The sequence below is a fragment of the Grampus griseus genome (assembly GCF_964374135.1).
Source record: "Grampus griseus genome assembly, chromosome: 3".
Classification (NCBI taxonomy): domain Eukaryota; kingdom Metazoa; phylum Chordata; class Mammalia; order Artiodactyla; family Delphinidae; genus Grampus; species Grampus griseus.
In genome coordinates this window covers 166,034,807-166,061,233 of record NC_139019.1, presented here as the reverse complement: position 1 = coordinate 166,061,233, position 26,427 = coordinate 166,034,807, and the positions used below count along the sequence as shown (strand labels likewise).

The 26,427-nt window shown below is 50.1% G+C and overlaps 1 protein-coding gene across 2 annotated transcripts in view; it reads right to left on the bottom strand.

The window, feature by feature from the left end:
- Positions 1–23,975, bottom strand: part of OLFM2 (olfactomedin 2) — a gene marked incomplete at its 5' end in the record, with an annotated part of 62,693 nt that extends 38,718 nt beyond the window's left edge. The window contains one exon of one of the 2 annotated variants that reach the window (XM_082652494.1): positions 23,889–23,975. In XM_082652494.1, the coding sequence (XP_082508620.1) occupies positions 23,889–23,975 (87 nt within the window). Of the gene's footprint in view, positions 1–8,771; positions 8,907–23,888 lie in introns of those variants that run through there. The other variant, XM_082652493.1, reaches the window with a different exon arrangement.
- Between the last annotated feature and the right edge of the window lie 2,452 nt (positions 23,976–26,427).

The following is a 26,427-nucleotide window of genomic DNA, read 5'->3' as shown; positions in this document are numbered from 1 at the left end:
GTGGCAGCCAGAGAGACAGGGAGATGGGGAAACTGAAATACAGGGCAGAAGGTGTCACAATAAGAAACACAGGCAGAGTCAGAGATGCAGGCTCTGAAACACAGCCAGAGGGAGAGACAGCCAGAGACAGGCAGAAAAACTTCACACGAGGGAGGACCAGAAGTGGGGACAGATGGGCCACGCGTGGGCCGACAGACCTCCCTCTGCCTTTTTCTGCCTCACCCAGTCTCCCATCTCCTGGGCACACTACCCGCTGCAGCAGCAGCAACAATCAAGCCTGATTCCTCTTTGGCCCTTGCAACCCTCCCCTTCTCTCACCCTCCCCCACTCACTCCTGCAATCATCTCCCTTGTTCAAAATGAGCTTCTGCAGCTGCAGCCCAGACAGCTGTTCCGTCTTGGAGCCAGCGCTGGGGCCTGGCGGCTGGGTCCTAGAGGGATGCCCTCCTGGGCAGCAGAGGGGAGTGGGAATGGTGGGGGAGGGCACAGGGTCACCTAGAGCTTGGGCACCCACCCACCCTTTACCCCAGGCTGAAATCAAAGCTCAGCCTCCATTCCCAGCATCTCCAGGGGTACAAACATCTCCTCCCTTGTCCCCCCAGGGCCTTCAAGGGCTGATGCTGGTCTGGCTCATCCTGTCCCACTCACTGAATCCTGCCCAACACCCAACGTACATTCTGGCCCTGTCCTGTCTCAGGAGCTCTCTTAGGTCTGAGAATTTGAGTCTCTCCCCCACTCCCTGTCAGGGTCCTGGACCGTGATACAGTAACTATGGCGATACGGAAACAGAATTCTAGAGAGAGAGAAACAGAATCCTGACAGACAGACATAGACTGAGAGACAGAGATGGAAGAGATATAGTGACAGAGACACAAAGAGGCAGAGATGGCAGAACCAGAGACAAAAGAGACACATAGAGATAGAGACACACAGAAAGGATGAAACAGACTTAGAGACAGAGATAGAGACAAGACAGAGATGGAGAGAAAACAGAGAGCAGGATAGAGACAAAGAGACGCAGACATGAGACACAGGCAGAGAGAGAGAACAAAAGTCTATCATATGTTGTAGATACATCGTGAAGACAGAGAGGAATAAAGACAACTAATGAGACAGAGATATGTGAGAGAGACACACACACAGAGACAGACTCAAAATACAAAGTTTAAAAATAGAGAAGCCTCAAGGCTGAGACAGAGAGAGACAAGGACTGAGAACCAGCTTGGTCCCTCAGATCTCCCAGTGGCAACTTCTTCACTCCCACACACAAACACACCCAACGCCACATCAGACTCTCTCAAAACGCCTGAGCCTCCCCCAGAAGCCTGCTTTTTCCTCGCCCAGCTTTGCGGTTGCTCCTCTCTTGGAGTTTCACAAAGAGGCGTCAGCCGCCCAGGGCAGGAGGTGAGAAGGATGCTGGGGGCACGAAGACACCAAGACGCAGAAACCAGAGCTTCCCTCTGGAAGAGGAGGAAGCCAGTTTTAACTACACTCAAGCAGCCCCAAAGCCCAGACCACCTCCCTTGGTAGCTGTCCATGGTGCTGTTGTTGGCAAAGGCAACATCTCAAGCCATTTCTATGTGTTGCATCAAGCTTGGGGTCTAGAGTGGCAGTCAGGTATCTGCCTATCTCGCCAGATCCTCACACGCCACCTGCCATCCCATCCCAACATCTTCACACACCCTGTTCTCTTGGCCTCTCTCCCTCCACGTTACCAGCTCTGTCTTTGCCCAACTCTTACTCATCCTTCATGTCTCAGGGCAAACATCACCTCCTCAGGGAAGCCTTCCTTGATTAACCCTTCCCAAATTTCTGCCCTCACGGCCCCCACCAATCTTTAATTATATAGCCATCTGCACAATTCCAAGTTCACTGTGTCTCCCTATGAAGCTTTGTGAGGAAAGAGATCAAGTTTCTCTTGTTCACTGCTGTATCCCCAGCCCCCAACACAGGACTTGGCACACAGAAGAGCTCAGTGATTGCTAGTCAGGGATGACTCTGCTCTCTGGTGGCAAGATCTATGTCTGACAGACAGACATAGACCGAGAGACAGAGATGGAGAAAGTGACAATGTGCACATTTGTTGGAAGGGTTGAGAAACAAAGACACGATAAAAAAAAAAACTATAAGAAGCAGACACTTCTGAGCAATGGGAGAAGACTAAGTGGTCACAGAAATACTCATCAAGGCTCAGAAGTTTCACCGGGAGGACAAAAGGGCAGTGGTCTCATGGGGCAGAACTGAGACCATTCAGGAAATACCTATGGCCCCAAATGAGAAAATCCCAGTAATAACAAGACGGACAAAGTTTTCACTCAGATAGCACTTCTGTTCTGTTGGTGGTAAACAAACAATTACCAAGATGATTTCAGATCATTATGAGTACTGAGAAGATAATAGAACAGGTTCAAATAATAAAGTGGGGACACTGTAGCTGGGGTGGTCAGGGGAGCTGTCTCTGAGCAGGTGACATTTGAGCTGGAACAGGAGGGGTGAGAAGGAGCTGGCTAGAGGGAGGACTGGAGGAAGGATGTTCCCAGAGGATGGGAACAAGTGAAAAGTTCCAGAGGCAGGAAAAGCAGCAAGGGATGGAAGAGTGATCCAAGATCTGAGACTCAGGCAGGGGTCTAGCGATAATAATAATAGCGAACCTTATAGGCACCTTCCACATGCCAGGCACATGGCTGAACACAATGCTATATGGTACAATCTACTATTATCCCCATTTTATGGATGAAGAAACTGAGGCTTACCAAGTTGGGCCAGGGTAAGGAGTTTAGATTTGGTGCAAGTGAGACAGGAAAATGTTAAAATGAGATAAATTTCATACTCACAATCTAGAAGGATTTTCTAACAATCAGCTCTTTTGAAAAATGCAACTGACAGCCTCATATTCTTTTCCTGCTCCAAACCCCTTCAAGTTTCCCATCCTTTGACACTCAGAATGAAGTACAGACACCTCAGTCCAAATCCCTTTGTGACATGGACCCCTCTGGCCACTCAGGCCACTTCCACACTCTTCCCAACCTGGCACATTGTCTTCAGCAACTCCGAACAGCTTGCAGTGTCCGTCCTCAACAGGATGTTCCTCACTTCTGAGCCTTTGTCCGTGCTATTCTTTCTGTCTGGAATGCCGTTGCTCTGTTTTCACCTGGCCAGTTCCTTCTCCACTTTTAAGACTCAGTTGGACATCACCACCTCCAAGAAACTTCCATTGCAACCTGGCTGATTTCAGTGCCCCACTTCTGTGCCCCAACAGCATTCCAGAAATATCTCTGTCTCTACACATACCATGTCGTGTCACAAGTACTGTTGATGAGACAGCGATCTGATTGAAGCCGGGGCATTATTCATCTCTACATTCCATAGTCTAGGACCCTTCCCAGTACAAAGCAGGCGCTCAATAAATATTTCCTGACATATTGAGGTGTTTGAGCAAAAGCCATTAAGTCCACAGTTAGGAACAGGTGAATAGGCAGGTGTGGGTCAAATCCACAATAGGCCTACTTTTCTCTACCTCCTTGGTCCCTACCCTGGTCCAGCCCCCATCATCACTCACCTAGACCAGTGCTGTGGCCGCCTCCCCAGTCTCCCAGCTCTCACCCTCACGTCCTACAGTCTGTCCTCCCCACAGGGGCCAGAGAAAAACTGTGAACACCTGAGTTAAGTCTCATCCCTCCTTTGCTTAGCACCCTCCCTGGCATCCCATTTATTCACTTAACAAGTATTTATTGAACACCAACTATGTGCTAGACCCAGTGCCAGGCACTGGAACTATAACTGTCAACATAAATGGATTTTTAAAAAAATCTCTGCCCTCATGGAGCTGACATTACAGTGGGGAGAATCAGACAACAAAATAAATATCAACTACACAGTGAATGTTAGAAGGTTAAAAGTGCATGTTGAAAAGGAAAGCGTGAAATGAGGAGATGCATGAGAAGTTGCAAGTTAAATCTAAAATCCCTGCAAGTCCCTCTCCCCCGAACATGATGTGGCTCCCACCACCTCCCTGCCCTCATCTCTTCTCACTTTCCCACCTCACTCGCTCTGCTTCAGCCACACTGGTTTCCTCACTGACTCTCCAAAATTTCAGGCATATTCCCACCTCAGGGCCTTTGCACTTGCTGTTCCCTCTGCTTACTTCCTTCAGATCTCTGCTCAAATGTCACCTACTCAATCTAAAATAGTCCCCCCCAGCACTCTCCACTCCCCTTATATTGCTCTATGCTTCTTCATAGTACAGGTATCACCATGTATTATAAATTTATCTGTATACTTATTTATTTCTCCCCTACCCTGCCCTAGAATGTCAGCTCCACAAAGACAAGGATTTCTGTCTGTTTTGTTCACTGTCATATCCCTGGCACTTAGAATAGCGCCTGGCACATAGTAGGTGCTCAATAAATATTTGTTGAATAAATGAATGAGTGAATGAATGAATGGAGAGACCCTCCAAGAGAATTCTTGTTGTAGAATAAGAGGAAGAGGGATCAGTAGTGTATTTAGGGCTGTTCATAAATATTTGGCCGCTCTTCTCTGTCCAGGTCATAGTAGGACCACACTTCTCACCCTCTTTGAGGTTAAGCATGCCATGTGACTTGTGCTGGCCAATGAAATGTGAGCAGAAGTAACGTGTCACTTCTAGGGAAGAGCTTTAGGAGCCAGTGGGGGCTACGCTGTACCTTCCTTTCCCTGCTTCAGTGATCATGTCACCATAGAGCCTGCATCATTCTAGGTCCATGACGACCATGGACAGAGCTCTCCAGCCAACATGGATACAGAGTTCAAGCACAAAATAAACCTGTGCAGTATTAAACCACCGAGATATGAGGCCACGTGTTATGGCAGTGTTACCTTGCCTCTCTTGACTGATACTGAGTATTGGGGTCCTTCCCCCCTACACAGAAAACTGTCAAGAAAACACATAGATTCTGAACTTTGGTTTTTACTGGGAAGTCCTCAAACAGCCTCTTGCTGATAGCTGCTCAGACCCTCCCTGTTCCTCCCATGAGGAAAAGGGTCCTCCCCAAACAGAATATCCCTCCTGCATCTCCCCTTCCTTCCCTCCATCCCTCAAGGAGGAGGGGATGGACAAGGGCATAACATATAGGATGCAGGTAACTCACTTCAGGCCCCGTAATGATGGCAGCTGCTGGCCATGGGGCTGACAATTCTTAGTCTGGTTCTGAATTTATGACCCCCCAGGTGAGAAGCCATTCCACTGAAGGCTCCATCCCACAGGGATGGTTTATGGCTGGGAGTTGGCCAAAGGGAGTAGCAGTGGCAGCTTCTCCCTCCCCGCCCCCCTTTCAGGGATGATCTGTAACACCATCTCTCAGAATCTCTTAGCATGCTAAACTGTTTCTCCGGATCAGATCGGGGAGGGGAAACCAGAGACAAGAATGGCCTGAGGGTCTGGGCTCACCCCTACCTCACAGAGATCGTTTTTAAAGTCCAGACCAGCATCCAACTGTCTGCCTCATGACTGGGAATTCTCACTACCTGGGTTCCGGAACACCTCAGCTTACCCACGTCGGTGCTGTGTAGCTTCGCACAACTCCTCCTTACTGAGCATCGACCCTGTGCCTCCTCACTTCCATTTGTTCTCCCCAATCCTTAGGAAGGTGCATTATTGATTTAGACACTTGACAAATATTTATTCCATGCCTATTATGTGCTTGGCTACAAACTCTCCTTACTGAACACCTACTATGCACCCAGCTATCTTTCCATTTGAAGATGGAATCCTTATGAAGATGCGATTGTTGATTCAGCCACTTGACAAATATCTATTGTAGGGCTCCTCTGCATCAGGGCTTAGGGTTCAATAGTGAGTAAAACACAGATGTTCTCATGGATCCTGTGGCTTAATGGGGACTCTGAACTCCCCTTGACTAATGAGGTTATTGGAGTTTAGAGAGATTAAATAATTTCCCCAAGGTCATACCACTGGTAAATTGCAGGACCAGAATTCAAACCCAGATTCATCTCAGAGTCCTGTCACTAACTGAGCATTTACTGTGTCAGGCACTGAGCTGGGATTTTCAAGCATATACACATTTGACATAGAGGAGGTACTCAATTATTTTGTTGAATAAACAAAATGGGTGGATGGATAGAGAGATGGATGGATGGAAGGATGGATGCGTGGAAGAATCGATGGAGAGAGAGATGATGGATAATGGGTGGATGGAAAGATAGATGGGTGGAGAGCTGGATGGAGAGATGGATGGAAAGATGGAGAGATGGATGGATGGGCAAATGGATGGATAGGTGAGTGGACGGTGGATGAAAGGATGAGTGTAAAGATGGATGGATGGAGAGATAGATGGAAGGATGGATGGATGAAGGGCTGGATGGTAGACCTCTTACCCACAACAGTTCTGTGAGGTAGGAACTATCATTCTCATTTCATAGATGGGAAACCGCACCTCAGAACGGTGATGTCACTGGGCCAGAATGCAAGTCGTGGAGCAAGTTAAGGCAAAGTCTGGATTTCAACCTATGTCTATCAGACTCCCAAGGCACTTTCCTGAGCACCCTCATGTCACAGTCCCCTCCCAGGTGCTACCCTGAGTTACTTGGAATCTCACTCCATAGAGCTCTTCTGGCAAGGCTTAGTGAGACTGAGGGATGGGGTAGGGTTCAGGAATGGGAGAACTATTAGCTTTCAGCAGGTGATTTCATGGAAGCATTGAATCAAGGTCCTGTTAGCTACAGATGGGCTAGAGTGAAGACCAGGTCAGTTTGGGTACACACACACGCTCACACTTACAGAAAAATCATGAAACACACAGGAATCCACCCACATGCATACAAACTAGGCACACACACCATTCATAGACCATTCACAGATACACACTTGAACATATATGCACACTTCTAAAGACATACATGTCCACATTTATATGCACAAAACATGTACTTGTACATATTTGCAAAGACACATATACACACACAAAATCATAACTCAGAGACATGCTCTTATACACTATGTACACGTTCCCCAGACATACATGCTCTCATTTACACATATGCTCTACATAATACATGAACACATTTACACTGACTCAAACTTTTTAGATGGTAGGGGAGGGGAATCTGACTTCTGATTTCAATGAGACACCATCTCTCTCCCCCCTCAGAAGGCAATAGCAAGAAGTCTGTCTCGGACTCATGTATATAAACTTATATGCACACATGCAATTACATACATGCAAACCCATAGTCAGGGACATACAACTGCAGACACATCCACACCGAGATACAGCGAGTACTCAGGGACACACCCACACTCGTTCTGGGATGCACCCTCATATACAGGCAGACACACTTGTGCCCTCATGCTAGCAAAGCACATACACTTTCTCACACCCTCCACTCACACACACACCCATACACACACCATGCATAGATAGATACACCAGGACATATTCAAATATCGCTTGATGTGACAGATCAACACTGTTTCACACATTGGCTTCAATTCTGAGGATTTAAACTGCAAGCCCTCACCTGGGCCAAGCCCAGGGACAATTCCCTCCAGGAGCTGGACAAAGCCTGAGCCCAGGGCACCCCCCTCTCCACTTGCCCACAACGCTTGGGAGCAAAGACCTCTTAGCTTTCAGTGTGGTGGCAGTTGGAGGCTAAACAGGGGGGCTGATGAAGTTGGCGGAACATCAAGCAAGAGGGGGAGCCCCCATGAATCCCAGTTCCAGGTATTGGGAGGAGTCCCGAAACCAGATTGAAGAGGGTAAGGAATGGGACGGAAGGGGCGTATCTGGAGGAGGCTGAGGGAAGTTTACAGTGGAGGATGTCTCCTCCCCTCTCCCCAGGACCCCAGGACCACCATTATTAACCCCGAGGGAGTGCCCCCCAACACACACATCCTGCCCCCCTTCACCCCCCAGCCAAACTCTGTGGCTTGGGAAGCTGGAGGATGAAGGTGATAGAAGAGGATAGGATGGGACGGGGGAGGGGGCAATCCTTCAGTTTCTGGGGGCAGCATGAGCCCCAACCGCGGCTCCCACCCCAGTACGAGACCGGGCCTCCTACGGAGGGTCAGTTATGGGAATAAATATTCAGCACGTGGTGAGGCAGGTAATGAGGAGGGAGATGCAGGGGGTGGGGTGTTGTGCAGGGGAGAGAAAAGGAGAGACAGAAAAAAAAAAGATACAAACTCGGAGACAGCGCGACAGAGACAGACAGGAAAATAGAGACGCAAACCAGAGGAAAAAGAATAGAGTGAGACAGAGAGAGACAGAAAGAGAGAGACATAGAGACAGAGACAGAGAGAAGAGAGGGGGAGAGAGAGACAGACAAGGGGCTACTCAGAGACACCGAGACACAAACAGGGAGAGATGCTGAAGGTGGAGACCCTCGGAGACCCGGAGACTTCCCTATTCGGAGGCAGGGTTCCAACCAGCCGCCCGAATCTACCCTCCAGCTCCGCCCCACTCAGCCGGGACCAGGCTGAATTCCGCAGCCCTTCCGCCTGCGCCCCGGGGCCAGAGCGAGCCTAGTACATTGTTGCCGCTCGGACACTGCACACTAATAATAAGAAATAATAATAATAACAATAATAAAAGGCGCGGAGGTGGCTGCGGGTCCTAGGGCTCCTCCGCCTCCGCGTCCAGTCCCCAGCCCCAGGAGGGCGCTCCCCGGCCGGGCGCGCCGGGAAGCTGGGGGGCGGGGGCCCCCGGGGGCTGCTGCTGCGGCGGCGCGAGCACCACGCCCCCCGGGAGCGCCCCCTGCGCGGCGGCCACTCACGATTTTCTCGGAGGCGCCCGCGCGGGACACGGTGCCGTTGAGCCCCACGAGCGAGGGCAGCGTCTGCGACATCCAGTTGGTGACCATGGCCATGGTGCTCAGCACGGCCCCGATCTTGAGCAGCGGCACCGACATCGCGCCCCCGCCTCATGCCCCGCGGCCGCCCGCCGCCTGGTGCTCGGTCCCTTGCCACCCAGCCGCCCAGGGGGCGCGAGCGCGAGCTGGGGGGCCGGGGCCGGGGCCGGCCGGGGGGGCTCGGGGACGCGGGCTGCGGCTCGGCGCGCCCGGCGGGCTCCGCTTATAAAGCGCCGCCTCGGCCCCCCCCCACCCCCTCCCGCGCCTCCCACAGCCTCCGCGCCGGGCACTTCCAGCCGCTGTGACGTCACGGCTCCGGCCCGGAGCCCGGCGGGGGGCGGGCGGCGCCCCGGCTGTCCCCACCCCTCTCCCCCGGCCTTTCAACCCCTCTGTCCGGGATCGCCCCACCCCACAAGGGGCCCCCTCCGGCGGTATTCCCCACCTGCCCCCCACCCCCTGCCGCGGCATTCCCAGCCCCGCCCCCAGCGGTGTTCCCGCCCCTGCCCCCCGAAGCGAGGTATTCCCGGGCCACCCTCCGCTCACAGCCCCTTTCAGAGCCCCGGGCGCTCGGCCTGCGTTTAAATGGGCAACCGCCCCACCCCGTGCACCCAAAGCTGGCAGGGGGCCGGAGTCGCAAGTCCCCACCCACCTACTGTTAGGACACCGACCCCGGCTCACTAAAACCCGGCAGAGCAGGTATGGGGCGGTGGGCTCCAGTGCGCTCCCTTGAATCGGGTGGCCAAGTGTTTCCTTTTCCCTTGGGGAAGGGGCTTCCCTGGTACCAGGACCACTTTGGGGACCGCTTGGTTGTTTCCGAACGCGGGAAGCGCAGAGTGGCAGGTCCGAAAGCAACAGGCGATTACTGGGATATGTGGAGTGGGGTCACTTCTGCAGCAGGAGGACCCCCATGACTCCAGGGGGCGGCATTACAACCCCGGACGGCCGACACGGGAGCTAGCCTTTTGCCGGCAAGTCCCAGCTGGGTCTCCACTCACAACTTGGACTTGGGGTGGGGGCGGGGAACTGATACTTCGGACCTTCCTCCAGACCCCAGGGAGCAGCTCCGGGGCCCGCCCTTTCGAAGGAAGGGGGAGTGCAGTGCCCCAGCTTTGCACCCACGCACCAGCCGGCGGCGGGGCGGCGAGGCCGCCGGGAGGAGAGCCCGGCTGGTTTAATTTCCTCTGTTTTCCCTGCACTCACGCCCTCTCGTGGCGTCCCCGCATCACCTCGCGCTGCCGCCGCGGCCGCTGCAGTCGCCCTCAGTTCGCGGCCGCCGCCGCCGTATGGAGGCGGCGATGACTCAGGCCTTTCCCTGGGCCGTGGCAGCTCACCGAGGGCTCGCCTCGGGAGAAGCACTGAACATGGGGGTAGGGATGGTGGGGGTCTTGAAGTATCCTTTTTTTTTAGCTTAACAGCAGGGAGAGGCAGGTTCTGCCCCTATGGGACTTACAGCAATGACCTCTCTCTGCCTCAGTTTCCTCATCTGCAAAGTGGGTGGTTTAAGGACCCATGGACCTAATACGTGTAAATGGCTCCTGTGTCCTGAGAATCAAGTGAAAGCTTTATTGAACATCTACTATGTCCCAAGCACTGTAAACAACAGATTTAAAAAATGCCTGCCTGGGACTTCCCTGGTGGCACAGTGGTTGGGAATCTGCCTGCCAATGCAGGGGACACAGGTTGGAGCTCTGGTCCGCGATGATCCCACATGCCGTGGAGCAACTAAGCCCCAGTGTAGCAGCTACTGAGCCCGTGCTCTGGAGCCAGCGAGCCACAATTGCTGAGCCCCTACACCAGAACTACTGAAGCCCACGCACCTAGAGCCCGTGCTCCACAACGAGAGGCCACCGCAATGAGAAGTCGGTGCACCACAACGAAGAGTAGCCCCTGCTCGCCGCAACTAGAGAAAGCCTGCACGCAACAAAGACCGAGTGCAGCCAAAAAATAATTAACTAATTAATTATTTTTAAAAATGCCTGCCTATGTGGAGATGAACATTCTATGGAATAAGTCAGACAACAAGTGGGGGTGGGGTGGGGAGTAAAATACCTAGGGTATCGGGAGGAAGGGGCATATGGACTAGGTAGGGGAGTAAAACTTTAATCGAGGTGGTTGGGGAATGTGACATTTGAGCAGAGACCTGAAGAAGGTGAGGGAGGGAGCCATTTGGATATCTGAAGGAAGAGTTCCAGGCACCAAGAACAGCAAGTGCAAAGGCCCTGGGGCAGGAGCATAAGTGTTCAAGGAACAGGAACGAGGCCAGTGTGGTTGCAGCAGAGTGAACTGGGGCAGACTGGGGAGAGATAATGCTTGTAAAGCACTTTGCCTGGTGTCTGGAACATGGTGTTTCATAAATAGTAGCTGACATTGTAATTATTTGCAGCTGATAATGAGCTTTAAAAAATGAGATACCTCCTTGCCTACTTGTACTGCAGCTTGCATTTATGAGTACTGAACACTTTGCAAACACACTTGCTGAGTACTGGATGCAACCTCCCATGAACAGTACAGCAACTTCCCTATTTACAAGAGAGGAAACTAGGCTCAGAGAGGAGAGGGGACCAGCTCAAGGTGACCCAGCACATAAATGGGAGCCCAGGATTTGGACCTAGGTGGGTCTGATTTCGGACCTGGGCTCCAAGCCCTTGCTGTTTAGATAATCTGGAACCCAATGATACTCTCTCACTCTCTCACCATTGGTGATGCAGGAAACTGCCCTGCCTCCTCCCAGCCAAACTCCTCCAAGGAGTGGTCTACACTCACATCTGCACTTGCTGTCTCTGCTTCCTTACGTCCCACCTCCTGTATGCTTCCAAAACTCCTCTCACTAACGGCACCAGTGACCTTACGATTTGCTGGTCCCACAGTCTCACACAAGCCCTCATTTAGTCACTCTCACAGGTAAGTCTTCATGAATCATTCCCTCCTTCTTGAAAGTCATTTGTCCCTTGACTTAAAGGCTGCACTATCACTGTCTCCTGCCTTATCCCTAAATGTCTCCCACGGCTTTGCCCCAGGTCCCTAGCCACTGTCATTCTGTATACTGTGCCTGGACCATCCATCACACTCACATGTAGGGTTTTGGTTCCATTTGGCACACTCCCACCTCAGGACCTTTGCACTTGCTGTCTGCTCTACCCAGAGCACTATTACCACAGATACACATGTGGATTGTTCCTTTACTTCATTTATATTTCTGCGCTATCATTGTGCAAGTCAGAGCAATGCCCTACCCTTCTCCAGAAAACTACACTTCCCAGGTTCCCTGGCACACTGGCTTCCTATTAGTCTCACCCAATGAGAGGCACTGGAGGGAGACTGGAGAGTGGGGAGGAAGGGAGAGGCCAGGGTATTTCTTCTCTCTCTTTCTGCTTAGGGTGGGGGTGTGTATTCTGACGGCGGCCATACCTACTCCATGATCCCATGATCCCAGCTCCCACACAAGAAACTTTTCTTCATCACACTACCCTTTTGTCATGTGCCGCCAGTAGCTTTGTGCTGTGGTTTATTCCTGATCATCCCATCAGTCTGGCTTCTCAACTCTTCCATCTCACACTTAACCAATTCTCTATATTAAATTTCCTCTCTTTGAGACACCTAGACTGGTTTGTTTCCCTGATTGGTCTCTGAGCGAGTTGGCTACTGTATCCTGAAAGACATCCCCTGGCCACCTCATCTACAACAGCAACCCCTCTGCCCCCGTCCCCTACTCTGCTCTATTTTGTTGAACAACATTTATCACCATGTGACATTATATTGTACTTCTATTTGTTTATGGTTTGTCTCTTCCACTAGACTTTCAGTTCCGCAAGGGCTCCTACATGTCTGTGTTTTTTACAGCCTCATCCCTAGGGCTTAGCACAGTGACTGGCACATAGTCGGTGCTCAAGAAATTGTTTATTGACTGACTAAATGAATCTACAGCTGAGGCTCCCAAAAGCATTTCTGCAGCCCAGATCTCCGTCTAGAGCTCAAACCCCTATGCCCATCTGCTTCTTGGACATCTCCACTTGTGTGTTTCACAGGACTAATAGCATATGACACCCGCCAGAATAACCTCAATCAAAAGGCAAGGGCTTCCCTGGTGGCGCAGTGGATGAGAGTCCGCCTGCCTATGCAGGGCACACGGGTTCGTGCCCCGGTCCGGGAAGATCCCACATGCCGCGGAGTGGCTGGGCCCGTGAGCCATGGCCGCTGAACCTGCGCGTCCGGAGCCTGTGCTTCCCAACGGGAGAGGCCACAACAGTGAGAGGCCCACGTACCGCAAAAAAAAAAAAAAAAAAAAAGACAGGCAGTACCAAGTATCGGTGATGCAGTGGAGAAACTTAAACCGCTTTCTAGTGGGAACATAAAATGCTGCAACTACTTTAAGAAACAATTTAGCAGTTTCTTAAAATGTAAACTGAAATTTACCATAAGATGCAACAATTCCATCTACCCAAGAGAAATGAAAGCATATGTCCATGGAAAGACTTGCATGTGAATAATCATAACAGCATTGTTCCCAATGAATGAAACAATTCACATGCTCATCAACTGGTGAATGGATAAACAAACTGTGGTACATGCATACAATGGAATGTCGTTCAACGATAAAAAGGAACGAACTACTGATACATGCTACAGCATGGATGGACCTCAAAAATATTTTCCTAAGTGAAAGAAGTCAGACACAAAAGGCCACACTTTGTATGAGTAGTTTACACAAAATGTCCAGAGAAAGCAAATATATAGAGACAGAAATTAGATTAGTGATTGCCTGGAACTGGGGATGGGGTGGGGATGGCATGAGGGATCTCCGGACGCGCAGGCTCAGCGGCCATGGCTCACGGGCCCAGCCGCTCCGCGGCACGTGGGATCTTCCTGGACCGGGGCACGAACCCGTATCCCCTGCAGGCGGACTCTCAACCACTGCGCCACCAGGGAAGCCCCCGGCATGAGGGATCTTTTGCGAGTGATGGAAATGTTCTAAAACTGGATTGGGGTGATGTTTGTACAACTCTGCAAATTTACTAAAAGTCATTGAGTAGCACACTTAAACAGGTGGATTTAATGGTATATAAATTATATCTCAATAAAACTGTTTAAAAGGAGGAATATACCTAAACTTTCCCTGCAAGTTCCCGCCCCCCAGGAGCCCTGCACTGACATGAGAATGAGTCCTTCCTTAAATTTTGCACCCTAGATTTCTTGCTTGCCTCACCCTGGTCCTGGACCAAATGTACCCACAGTTAGAAACTACAGATAGTGCCCCTCTCACCTTCCTTCTCTTTCCGTACTCCATTCAAATTATCACCAATGCCAGCTGAAATTGATGTAGAAATATCTCCAGAAAGAATCCCTTCCTCACTGTCACCATCATTACTCTAAACATCGTGTTGGGGAGTGCTACAGATTGAATGCCTGTATCCCTCCCCAAATTCATATGTTGAAAGCTAATCCCCAATGTGATAGTATTTGGAGATGAAGTCTCTGGGAGGTGATTAGTTCAAGAGGGTGGAGCCCTCATGTATGGGATTAGTGCCCTTATACAGAGACCCCCCCCAGAGAGCTCCCTCTCCCTTCCATCATATGAGAAGACACCAAGAAACTGGTCCTCACCAGACACCAAACCTGACAGCACTTTCACTTTGGTCCTGGACTTCCCTGAATCCAGAACTGTGAGAAATAGATTTCTGTTGTTCATAAGCCACCTGGTCTATGGTATTCTATGATAGCAACCTGAACACACTAAGGCCAGGTGCCATGAAAAGAAATTTTTTTCCCCTGACCTGAAAATGATCAGGAGGAAAAAAGTTCATAACTCTCAGAAACAATAACAATAGTTGCTAAGGTTTATTGAGTACTTATGAGCTCGGCACCATCTGCAACAATGTACATGTAATAACTCATTTAACCCTCAGAATACCACTGTGAAGTAGATTGGGTTAAATTCCATTTTTTTTAATGAGGAAATAGTGGCACAGAGATGCTAAGAAACTTTTCCCAGCCCCCAGGAATCTATCCCAGACAGTCAGGCTCCAGAGTCTGGAGCCTGTTCCTGGGTCATTTGGCCCTATTCAAAGGGGAAAGAATAAATGTTGATCCCTACCTCAAGCCACATACAAAAATCAATTCCATGTAGATGTTACATCAAAATGGGAGAGATAATAAATCTTTTAGAAGTAAATATGGAAGAATATCTTCATTACTCTGAGGTAGGCAAAGATTTCTAAAACAGGACACTAACAAGCATTAACCCTGAAGGAAAAACAGTTATTATTTAAACTACATTCAAATTAAGAAATTCTATTTATCAAAGACATCACTAAGAGAATGAAAAGACAAGCTACATAGTAGGAGAAGATATTTGCAATCCTATGTCCAACAAATAACCGATATCCTCATTTTTAATTTATGTAAAAGAGAGAGAAACACAGATATAAAATTTGGATGTATAAAAACACATGTTCTTACAAATTAATAAGAAAAAGGCAGACAACCTAGTAGAGAAATGGGCAAAAGACTTGAGCAGGCATTTCACAAAAGGGGATACTCAAGTGGTCAATAAGCATGTGAAAAGGTATTTAAATGTTAGTCATCAGGAAATGTAAATTAAATACAAAATGTGATAGCACTAAACATCCATCAGAATGTCTAAAGTGAAACAGAAAGACAACACCAAGCGTTGGTGATGAGGTAGAGCAACTCGAATGCCCAGACACTACTAGTGAGAGAGTAAATGGGTAAACTCTTTGAAGAGTCTTTGGAACTTTCGAAGGCTGTTCAGCAGTTATCTCCTGAAGTTCAATATATTCCTCGCCTATGACTCAGCAATTCTACTCCTCGGTATATACACTTGAGTCTCACGATTTGTGGGTTCCATATTGTCAAACTCGCCTACTCACTACAGTTTATTTGTAACCCCCAAGTCAATTCTCATGGGGCTTTTGTGGTGATTCACGGACATCCACAGGGTAGCAAAAACTTGAGTCACTGACACACAGGTTCCCAATGGAGATCCACCACAGCCATGCTCTGGCCTTTTTGTTTTAGCTCTCATAACTGTAATCAAGTGTCTTTTTCACAGTCTACTTAGTGCCAACATTTTCACATTCTCGTGCTTTTTATTGGTGATCTCGCTCTTTTAAGTGGCCCCATGCACAGCGCTAGGTTCTGTCTAGTGCTCTAGGCGCAAGAAGGTTGTAACATGTCTTCCAGAGAAAATACAACTTGTCCATAAGTTTCACTCAAGCATGAGTTATAGTGCCTTTGGCAGTGAGTTTGTTGCCAATGAATCAACAATGTATGTGAAATAAGGTGTTTTTAAACAGAAACATTCATAAAAGAAGGTTGCATATTCTTTGATCAACAAAAATGTCGTGACCAGAAGCTTGCAAGAATCTAACCCCACGATGATTCAGTATTCACTAATTCAGTGTTCACTAATTCTTTATAGAACATAATTACTGCGAATAGAGAATCTACTGTACACATATACCAAACAGAAGTGTGAACAAGCATTTACTAAAGACACGTGTCAGAGTGTTTATTTCAGCACAGTTTGTGTCAGCCACAAACTTCACCAGCCCAAATGCCAAGCAACAGTAGAATGGATATACCACATGCGATATATCCACACAACGGAACACCATAAAGCAACAAAAACAGAGAATCAATCACAAAGCAATAATACGGAGGAATCTTACAAACATTATGTGGAGCAAAAGAAGCTGGGCACAAAAACTACATGCTTAATGACTTCATTAAGTTACAAAGCAGGTCAAACCAGTGCAGAGTGAGAGACATTAGCTTAGCTGTTACTCTTGAGGGGGCAGGTGGCAACTAGAAGGAGGATGAGGGGGTTTCTGGATTCTTGCAAAGTTCTGTTTCTTGACCTCGTACATTATGTCACTTCAAGACAAGTTATCAAGCTGCACCTTTATGATTTGCATACTTCTTTGTAGCTATGTTTTATGTCAAGAAGGAAGTTTACTCAAAAATATGAATTAAGGTATCAAGTATAAAACATAAGGGTCATTTCTGTTTGATGTGCAGCAGGTAAAAATGCTAGAAGTTCCAGTAGAAAAGCTAGAAAACATAAACCAAGCAAAACTCACTGTCCTTTGTTAGAAGCCAAATGGTCTGTCAACCAACTCTGCCTTCTTGGTCTCCACAGTATTTCATTCACACAGAGGAAAGGCATGAATTTACGTCTGCACATACACAGCTTTGCACCCCTTGGAACACAAATGGTGTTAATCTTCTAGCCTATGCCTGCTTTTCGTTTTTTGCTCGGTTACAGCAAATGTTTGGAAATGGTGTTGAATTCTCCCTGGAATTCTCTCTCTTGCCATCTCTGCTTTCCTGCCTGCTTCAGAATTCCAAGAGGAGATTCCAAAGGAGACAGTAGTCCTGGCTGAGGACCTTGGACACCAGACAATGAGAGGTACATTCCCCCTGTCCTCCCCCAAATATCAGTCCTACTATGCCTCTGGCTGTCACCAACTTGCCTCAGGTCTTGTTAGCTCCTGAAATAATTCTGTCTTCACACCTTTACTGTCCCTACTCTAGTTTCAGTCAAAGGATCTGTCCCTCACACAAATCCAACCATGTCTCGTTCCTGGCTTTAAAACCTTCTATTTAAACAACAAAAAAGCAAACATCCCAGTTTTGAAAAGGAACAAAGGACTTCACTAGACATTTCTCCAAAGAAGATATACAAATGGCCAATAAACACATGAAAAGATGCTCAGCATCGCTAACTCTTAATAAAATGCAAATCAAAGCCACGATGAAGAACCACCTTACACCCCTTAGGATGAGCTAGGATCAAAAAGTCAAATACTAACAAGTGTTAGTGAGGATGTGGAGAAAATGGAACCCTTGTGCACTGTCGGTGGGAGCGGAAAACGGTCCAGACACTGTGGAAAATGGTATGCATATTCCTCAGGAAGTTAAACACATTATTATCATACAATCCAGAAGACCCACCTCTGGGTATACACCCAAGAGTTAGAAGCAAGGTCTTGAAGAGATATTAGCACACTCATGCTCATAGCAGCATTATTCACAATAGCCAAAGGTGGAAGCAGCCTAAATGTCTATTGAAGGATAAATGGATAAACGAAATGTGTTCCAACCATACAATGAAACAGTATTCAGCCTTAAAGAGGAAGGAAATTCTGACACCTGCTACAACGTGGATGAACCTAGAGGACATTATCCTCAGTGAAATAAACCAAAAAGACAAACACTGCCTGATTCCACCCATGTGAGGTCCTTAGAGGAGTCAAATTCATAGAGACAGAAAGTAGAATGAAGATTGCCAGGGGCTGGGGGTAGAGGATGGGGAGTTGTTGTTTAGTGGGTGGAATTTCAGTTTCGCAAGATGAAAAGAGTTCTGGAGACGGATGGTGGCGATGCTTGCACCACAATGCAAATATACTTAATGCTACTGAATTGTACACTTAAAAATAGTTAAGATGGTAAATTTTATATTCTGTGTATTTTGACACAATTTAAAAAATGCTTTTATTTAAACACACACACACACACACACACACACACACACACACACACACACACACACACACACACCCTTACTTGGCCCTGAGAATGATTCCACAGTGGGCTGTGTCGCACCCCTCCACTTCCCCAGTACCTCGCTCGGTGTCATTCACATAGGAATTACTAGAGAAATTAGGACTAGAAAGAATCTGGCTCATCATGTGCTCCCCGTGTATTTTTCTTGGGAACAACCAGGATCCTCTCAGCACCTAAAAGGTAAGAAGCTATCTGCCATCTCACTCAATCGCTTCAACCGACTTTGCCTCTTGGTTTCTTTCTTCTCACGCTGCGACACCCTGTCTTCTCATCTGTTAAGCAGGGCTTAGATGCTAACAGGCACTGAGACCCTCCTGGGTTTCCCAGAAGCAACACAAGTCAGTTTCTGCACACAGACTTCATGGAACCTATTCTGACTCCTCTGTTCCTCTGGTTTCTCCTTGATTTGTGGCTGAGCTCTGCATGGATGAGGTTGTGAGACATACCAGGCTTCCGCTCTGGGAGTAAAGATATGTCAGTGTTCTTGGACAAGACTTCCTGAAAAATGGGAACAAAATCTCCTGCCCTTGTCACAACTCCCTTCTCCCCAGCACAGCCAGGCTCAACTTTAGAGAAGTTAAATCTTCCATCCCAGTCCTTGAGAGCTCCAGCAGCCACCCAGCCTTGGTGTCCAGTATAAGGCTCAAAACACAGAAGGCTCACAATGGACGCTTTCTAAATGAATACGTGAATGCATGAATAAATGAAAAGAGCAAGTTACTGCCTCCCAGGCACTGACACTGAATTCTGGGGACACGGAGTCATTGCCAACAACAACTGCTGGGATTATGAGAAATCCACACACGCCCACATGGTCAACCTGTATGGACACAGAGTCACTGTGCCCACGCACCCACAAACATGTTCCTAAACATACACACACACACACCCATGGACACTACAGACACACTCCTATAGGGCCAGAGTTACAGTGAGGTGAGTCATGCAAGAGCAGAGGTAGATCCTGCCTTTATTTAAATTTTGATATTTTGTTCATCATGGATCTTTTGCATTAATTTTGAGTTTCTTAAAATATTGCATTTAAATAGTATTTATCTTGGTCTCTGAGGCTTTGGGCGCTCCCTTCAATCTTGCACCCAAGGCAAGTGCCCCGTTTGCTTCACACCCTGATCAGGACCCTGGCTGACACACACACCCAGGGGCATCTGCCCACACGTCTTCCCCAGAGTCCCAGGGACGTACACAGTCTCTGAACAAACCTCATTCTACCACTAGGTGTCGCCCCAGCTCCTTCATCTTCGGCTCAGCATCGACACCACCATTCCTTAGGAAGAAAATGTCCAGTTCACTTATTATCTGGGAGTCCTCAAGATTTCCTTTTACTTCCATCTACCTGGGACATTTACATTTTCTAAAGGCGCCCTGGGAGAAACAGCATCTTAACCCCAAATAGTGGTGCCCTGCAATGGTGGAATTTTAGGCACAGATGAAGAAGATGGGTTTTCCTGATGCCTCTGATCCAGGAGCTGTGGTTGACTTGAAATGGGTATGGGATAACCCAAGGGGAGAGTTGTTCCCCCGACCCTCCCTTGACACAAGAGTTCCACTGTTTGAGAAAGAAAGAGATTCTGTGGGAGGAGGAGGGGGATTCATCCATTCATTCAACAGATATTTGTTGAGAACCTACTATGTGCCAGGCTCTGCTGTAGGCATTGAGGATACAACAGAGACCACTGGACCCTGATGAGCTGCCCCTCTAAGGGAAGACAGACAATAGGTGAAGAAACAAATCCTGGAAATGTAGTGACAAAGCCTATGAAGAAAAATAACACAGAGGAAGAGCTCAGAAAGTGGCGGTGGGAGGTTATTTTTGATGGCCTCTCAGAGGAGGTGACATTTAAGCAGAAAGAGAGGGAGGAAGTTGAGTAGTTACCTGGGGGAGCAGTGTCCCAGACAGAGGAAATGCAAACTGCAAAGGTCCTGAGGCATGCATTGTAAACTGAGCTACTCCTCTTGTCCCATCCTGTGGGGACCCCAGGAAAGAGGTGACCCCAAACCCAGATAGTACCAAAGATGTAGCTAGATCTTTTTGTTGTTGTTGTAAATGTATTTATTTTATTTATTTATTTTTGGCTGCATTGGGTCTTCGTTGCTAAGCGTGGGCTTTCTCTAGTTGTGGCGAGCGGGGCTTCGTTGCAGTGCACGGGCTTCTCATTGCGGTGGCTTCTCTTGTTGCGGAGCACGGGCGCTAGGCTCACAGGCTTCAGTAGTTGTGGTGCGCAAGCTCAGTAGTTGTGGCTTGAGGGCTGCAGAGTGCAGGCTCGGTAGATGTGGCGCACAGGCTTAGTTGCTCCGCGGCATGTGAGATCTTCCCGGACCAGGGCTCGAACCTGTGTCCCGTGCATTGGCAGGCGGATTCTCAACCACTGTGCCACCAGGGAAGCCCTGTAGCTAGATCTTAAGGAGGACTCCCCAGTGGTCAGGAAGGGACCATCTTTCCCACGGGTAAGATGGTGGGCCTTGGACCTGTCAAGCTCTCTGGTAGCTCCAGACACTGGAGGGATGGACAACTTCTCTGACAGGTCCTACTCCCCTGTTCTCAGGGTCAAATCCAAACTGCTGTCCACGGCCCACAAGTTCCCACTTGGTCGGTCCCTCCTGGTTTCCCTGGCCTCATCTCCCCCCAACTCCCCCTTCACTCGCACCTATCCAGCCACACCAGCCTCTCTGCTGCTCCCCAAACATACCATGCTTGTTCCCACTTTCAGGGCCTTTGCACTTGCTATTTCTGCTTTGAATTCTCTTCTCCTGGATACAGAAGGCATCCTTCTCTCACTTCCTTCAAGTGTCGCCTCAAATACCACCTTCTTAGAGACACCGCCTCTACCACACCTGCTAAAATAGCCCCCCACTGCACCACCATCACACTTTAATCCCCTTTGCCCTGTTTATTATTCTTCAGGCCACTTGCATTGTATTATATATTGATTTAGCTGTTGACATTGTATTATATATTTATTCGATTCTTGTCTGTCTCTCCTGCAACAAGGTCAGCTCCAGGAGGGCAGGGATTTGATGACTTGGCTCATGGCTATATCTCCAATGTTTCATCATATCTGCTGAATGAATGGACAAATGAATGATTTCTAGAAAGGACCCCTGGTGGAGACCAGGGCCCATCAAGGACCGAGGAGGGGGTTCTGGGAAGTGATGGAGGGGACGGAGATGGGACAGAGCATCCATTCTCCAGACCTCTTCCTTCCCTGGGGCGCCAGGCTGGGTGGGCAAGCTGGGGCACGCAACACTGTAGTGCCCATGGCCGCCTGGAGGCACTGTAGTTGGTGGCAGGACCCTACCAGTCTCACCCCACCTGATTACTCCAGCTTAGCTCCGCCCCACCGGCCATTTAGCCCCACCTCCACTGAACCCAGTTTAGTGTCCCCCCCCCTCCCCCCCGCTAAAGAGCCTGGTATGGCTCTCGTGCATCTTCATGTTAGCCCTGCCCCCAAGCATCTCCCACCCTCCTCTGGGGTCACCCAACATCACCTCTCACTGCACTCTCCCACACCCTTAGGCAATCTTGGAGAACGAACAGGATATCTAGAGTTTCCTAGGGGCCGGCAGGGTTGGAGGAAAATCCCCAGGTAGTGGCTTCAAGGATCCTCCTTGGAGACCCAATTCAACTTCACTCCTGGTGCATTTTTATGCACCATTCTCTCAAGTGTATACCTCTTTCGGTCTCTCGTCTCTCGCTCAGCTGACTCTCTTTACTTCTTTGGGGCTCACATATCAGTTGAGCACCCAGTGTGTGTGGCCTGATGCTTGGCCTCTGAGCACACTTCCCATCCCAGCTAGTATGTGGGTCCTGAGATAGGGAAACAGAGGAGTGAGGGAGGGGACCTCACGAGGTCTCCTTGTAGCCTGGAAATCTTTCTATCTAGAGTCTGATCTCCATCCCTCCCAATAGCCCCCCTCAGGGTGGGTACAAGGTTCTGATTCTTCTCTTGGCCAGGAAAGAGAAGGTGCCAGGACTGTTTTTCCTCTGAGCTTCTACCCAGAAACCCTCCTAGTGTTTACACAGGCACTGTTCACACCAATGGAGTGGACTATTTAACAACAGGGTGAATGTGTGGGCTAAGGAGCCGGACTGCCTTGGTTCAATCCTAGCTCTGCCACTCCCAAGCTGTCTGAGCTTAAGCAAGTGACCTAACTTTTCTGTGTCTCAGCCCCCACCATCTGTAAAATGAAGGTAAGCCGCTCAGAGGATTAAACGTCTTAGTTCATTCGGTGTGCTTGAAACAGTGCCCAGCATATAATAAGTACTTAATAAGTGTTAGCTGTTATTATAATTATTTTATTATTTTGGAGAACTTAGGGGGTTCCCACCCCCAAGATGGAGGAGGAAGGAGGTTTCCCAATAGCATTAGAAAGCTGGGACCACCCCCCCGCATTTTGAAAAGTCTCCATCTCTTGCCCAAGAGATGAGGTACCATGGAGAGGGAGACGTGCTCCTGTGAAAGCATGTAGTGTGCAAGGCACCAACACACACACACGGATGTACACGTTCGCACACACAGCCCTTGCCCCGCACATCCGCTTTTAGAGTGACTTAGGCACAGAATGACACATGGTTACCCAAAGCTGCCACACAGCCACTCACCTGGTCACCCACATTTTGTACAACACCCGGGCAGATGGGCCAGGGTCATGGGGACACTGACACACACCGTCCTTTATACACGGCCACAGCTGCCCACATACCGCTGGGATTAATACAGTCCTCACTTGCTGTCACACAGCCGGTCGCACACAGATACACAACTCCCGGTCTCAGGCTCACAAGCCTTCCTCAGCGGCCCTCCAAGTCACAACCTCCCACTGTCACATACAGACTCTGCCTCAGGTACAAACACCCTCCCCCAATCATGCCCCAGGTCATGCACGGTTGGGCACACCTGCACAGCCACACACGCAAACTCTCAGTCACACCCAGCTGTGACACACAGGCACACACGTTTACCCAGCACCCTCCAGCACTTCACACACGTCCCCGTCAGTCACTCACACGTGAGTCCCGCCCCCTTGCCCACCTTGGGGGTGCGGGCGAGGAGTGGGGGGCTATAAAAGCCGGGCACCTCCTGCCATGATGGGGGACGTGAAGGATAAGCGACACACAAGGCCCCCTGAAGTCCCCCCACGACCCCACTTAGCTCGAGCGAGATGGCGGGTGTGGGCTCCGGGTCACCGAGAGGTTGAGAACCCCAAAGCTGGGATCAGGTTGTCTCCCAAACCATCCCACTTCTGAGGCTGGATCTGAAGCTCCCCTTCCCATTCCCAAAGCCAGGGTGGACGTCCCAGCCCCTCCCTCGCCGCGACGCCCCCTCCCTCGCAGCCGCGGGGGGCTCATGGAGCCCCCAGTCCCGTTTCTGCGGGGCCCCCTGAGCCCCCGCCCCTTCTGGAGCCCTCTGCGCCCGCACCTGCCTGCCGGGCCCCTACCTGTCCGGCGAGGCCTGAACACAGCAGCAGCAGCAGCGGCAGCGGCAGCGGCGGCGGCGGCGGCGGCGGGACCGTGAGCGGCCACATGACGTGCCCCCGGCCCGGCGTCCCGTTCCCCGCCCGCCCTAGCGACGCCTCGGCACGGGGACCGCCACCAGGCGCTACCCCGCCCGCCGGGCCGGGCGACCCTATGCCGCCGCCTCCCCGGCCTCGCGGGCGGCTGGGATTCCGCCCCACCCCCGCCCCTCGCTCGCTCCGAGTCTTTGTTGCGGGCTCCGCCCCCCGCCCCGCCCCCAGCTCGTCTTAGGGCGCCGAAGGAGCGGGGTCTGGGGTCGGCGAAGCGGGGCGGGGGGGAAGCCGGCACCCGAGAGGGTAGCTGGGATTGCGACCCAGAACCCCAAGGCCAATCTGGGGGTGGCTCATGGAGATGGGGACGGTGAGGGGGTTCCTTCACGTGGTAGTCAATTTCACCCTCCCTGGACATTTCCCACGTTATAAATGGGGCTGGGAGAGGGATCAAGGGGCAGGGGGCGTAGGAGGAAGGCCTGGTAGCAAAGAAGAGAAATTGAGAGGCCTCCTCTTTAAAAAGCTCAGGAGTCAACAGAGAAACTGAGACAGAGTCTGTGAAATTGGGCTTCGAGGGACGGATCACTGCAGGGACGGGGGCGGAGATGGAGACAGAAAGTGAGAGACAGATACAGGGGGCGGGAGATCTCCAGACTAGGCCAAAGGGGATGGCCAGCTGGTGGGCATCTTCCTTCCCCCATCACACCTGGGACAGTCTCTGTTTCCCATTGCAATGGCCCAAGACAAGAGACCAGATCCTGAGAGAATCAAAATATTAAGGCCACCTCCACACGAAGCTATTTGCATATGAAGGACGTCCTCGTCCAGCCTCCGGACTTTCTCTGCCTGTCCCCCCTCATCGGTCTCCCCAGATATCTTCCCTCACCAAAGTTCCTCTATGGTTTATTGGGTGAGGGAGCAAGCAAGTCAGGTTATAGAGAAATCAGCCATAAAATATTGGGAGTGGGGAAGCCTGGCATTTTTCTTACCCTACTGTGTGCCCTGTAGATAAGTTATGGTTTTGTCAAAGCAAGGAGAAAGAGCTTGTTATCCAATAAGACCTGGGTTCGACCCTGGTTCTGTCACTTCTTGGCCATGTGACCCCAGGCAAAGAGCTTTCCTTCTCTTAGGAGACCTGTTTCCTCTTGAGGTGCTGGGGACTTCTGTGACTTATGAGTGAATAGAGCACCTAACCAGCGCCCAATCCCCAGAGGGCATTACTACAATGAAGCGTGGGGTTGAGGACACTGGCCATGGGATGTGGGACACAAAACAGAATCTGAGCCAGGAAAGGCATCTCGTCATCCCTCTCCCTCTTTTTCCCAGATGCGAGATGATCTTTTTGCTGACTCCTCAGGCCAAGCCTGCATTAGGCATGGGATAGGAGAGGGGTATTGGTTGTTGGAACCCACGAGCTCTTGACGAAGAGTGGGCTGTGGTCAACTCGGGTGGAGGAGGGCCCTACTCGTCCCTGTCCCTTTCCTTGCCCTTGTTAGTGCTGTGTTTCAGAACCACGGACAATGTTCTCCTTGGGATTGGTCACGGAGGAGGTCATTGTATGGTCAAGCTATGGCCTGTGTTGTGTGGTTGACATGGGTCAATAGGCCCTTAGGTCCATTCCTCACCCTTCCCCTGCTCTGTTTCAGGAGAGATGGCCCCTGAAAACTACATTTCCCAGGTTCCCTTGATCCCTACAAACTACATTTCCCAGGCTGGGCTCAGGCAATGGGAAGCCTGGAGAGAGATTGGAGGACCGGAGAAAAAAAGAAGCCAGGGTATTTCTCCCTCTCTCTCCAGTTTGGGTGCCTCTGGCCGTGGCTGTTGTCTCAGCCTCTGTGGTCTCAGCCCCTTTGAGGGTCCCCACCATGGTTCATTCAGCTCCTGCCAGGTGGCCGTAACTCTGGTAAACACCTCCTCCCTTTGCTGCTTCAGATCTTGGAAGGCGGTGGCTTGCTATCCTAGAGTAGGTTCACCGCCCCCTATTTGCTCTTAAAGCTTAACTAACACGTCTGTAACTAAATCCCCATATTAAATTCTTGCTATTGAACTATCTGGCGTGAGCTTTGTTTTTCTGACTAGACCCTGGTCAATACATTCAGTGCTGTAGACGTAACCACAGCTGTGGTCAGTGGCACTGCCAGTGGCCTGATCATGCTGTGTCAATGTTCTATTAAACCGTGATCTGCACTGCCCTCAGCATCCCGGTTCTACTGTGGTCAGCATCGTGGTCAGTACTGTGGTCTCCACTGGTCATTCTTGACTGTGCTGTGGTCAGTGTGGTGGTCAGCTTCCTGGCTGTGTGTGGCTCAGAGTCACAATCACTGTCCTGGTCATGCTGTGGTCAGTGTTCTGACCTAGCGTTGGACAGTGACCTGGCCAGGCTATGGTCAGCATTATTATCGTGTTGTACTGTGGTCAGGGTCATACTCGGTGTCCCGGGTGTACGGTTGTCAGCTTCAAGATCAGCACCATG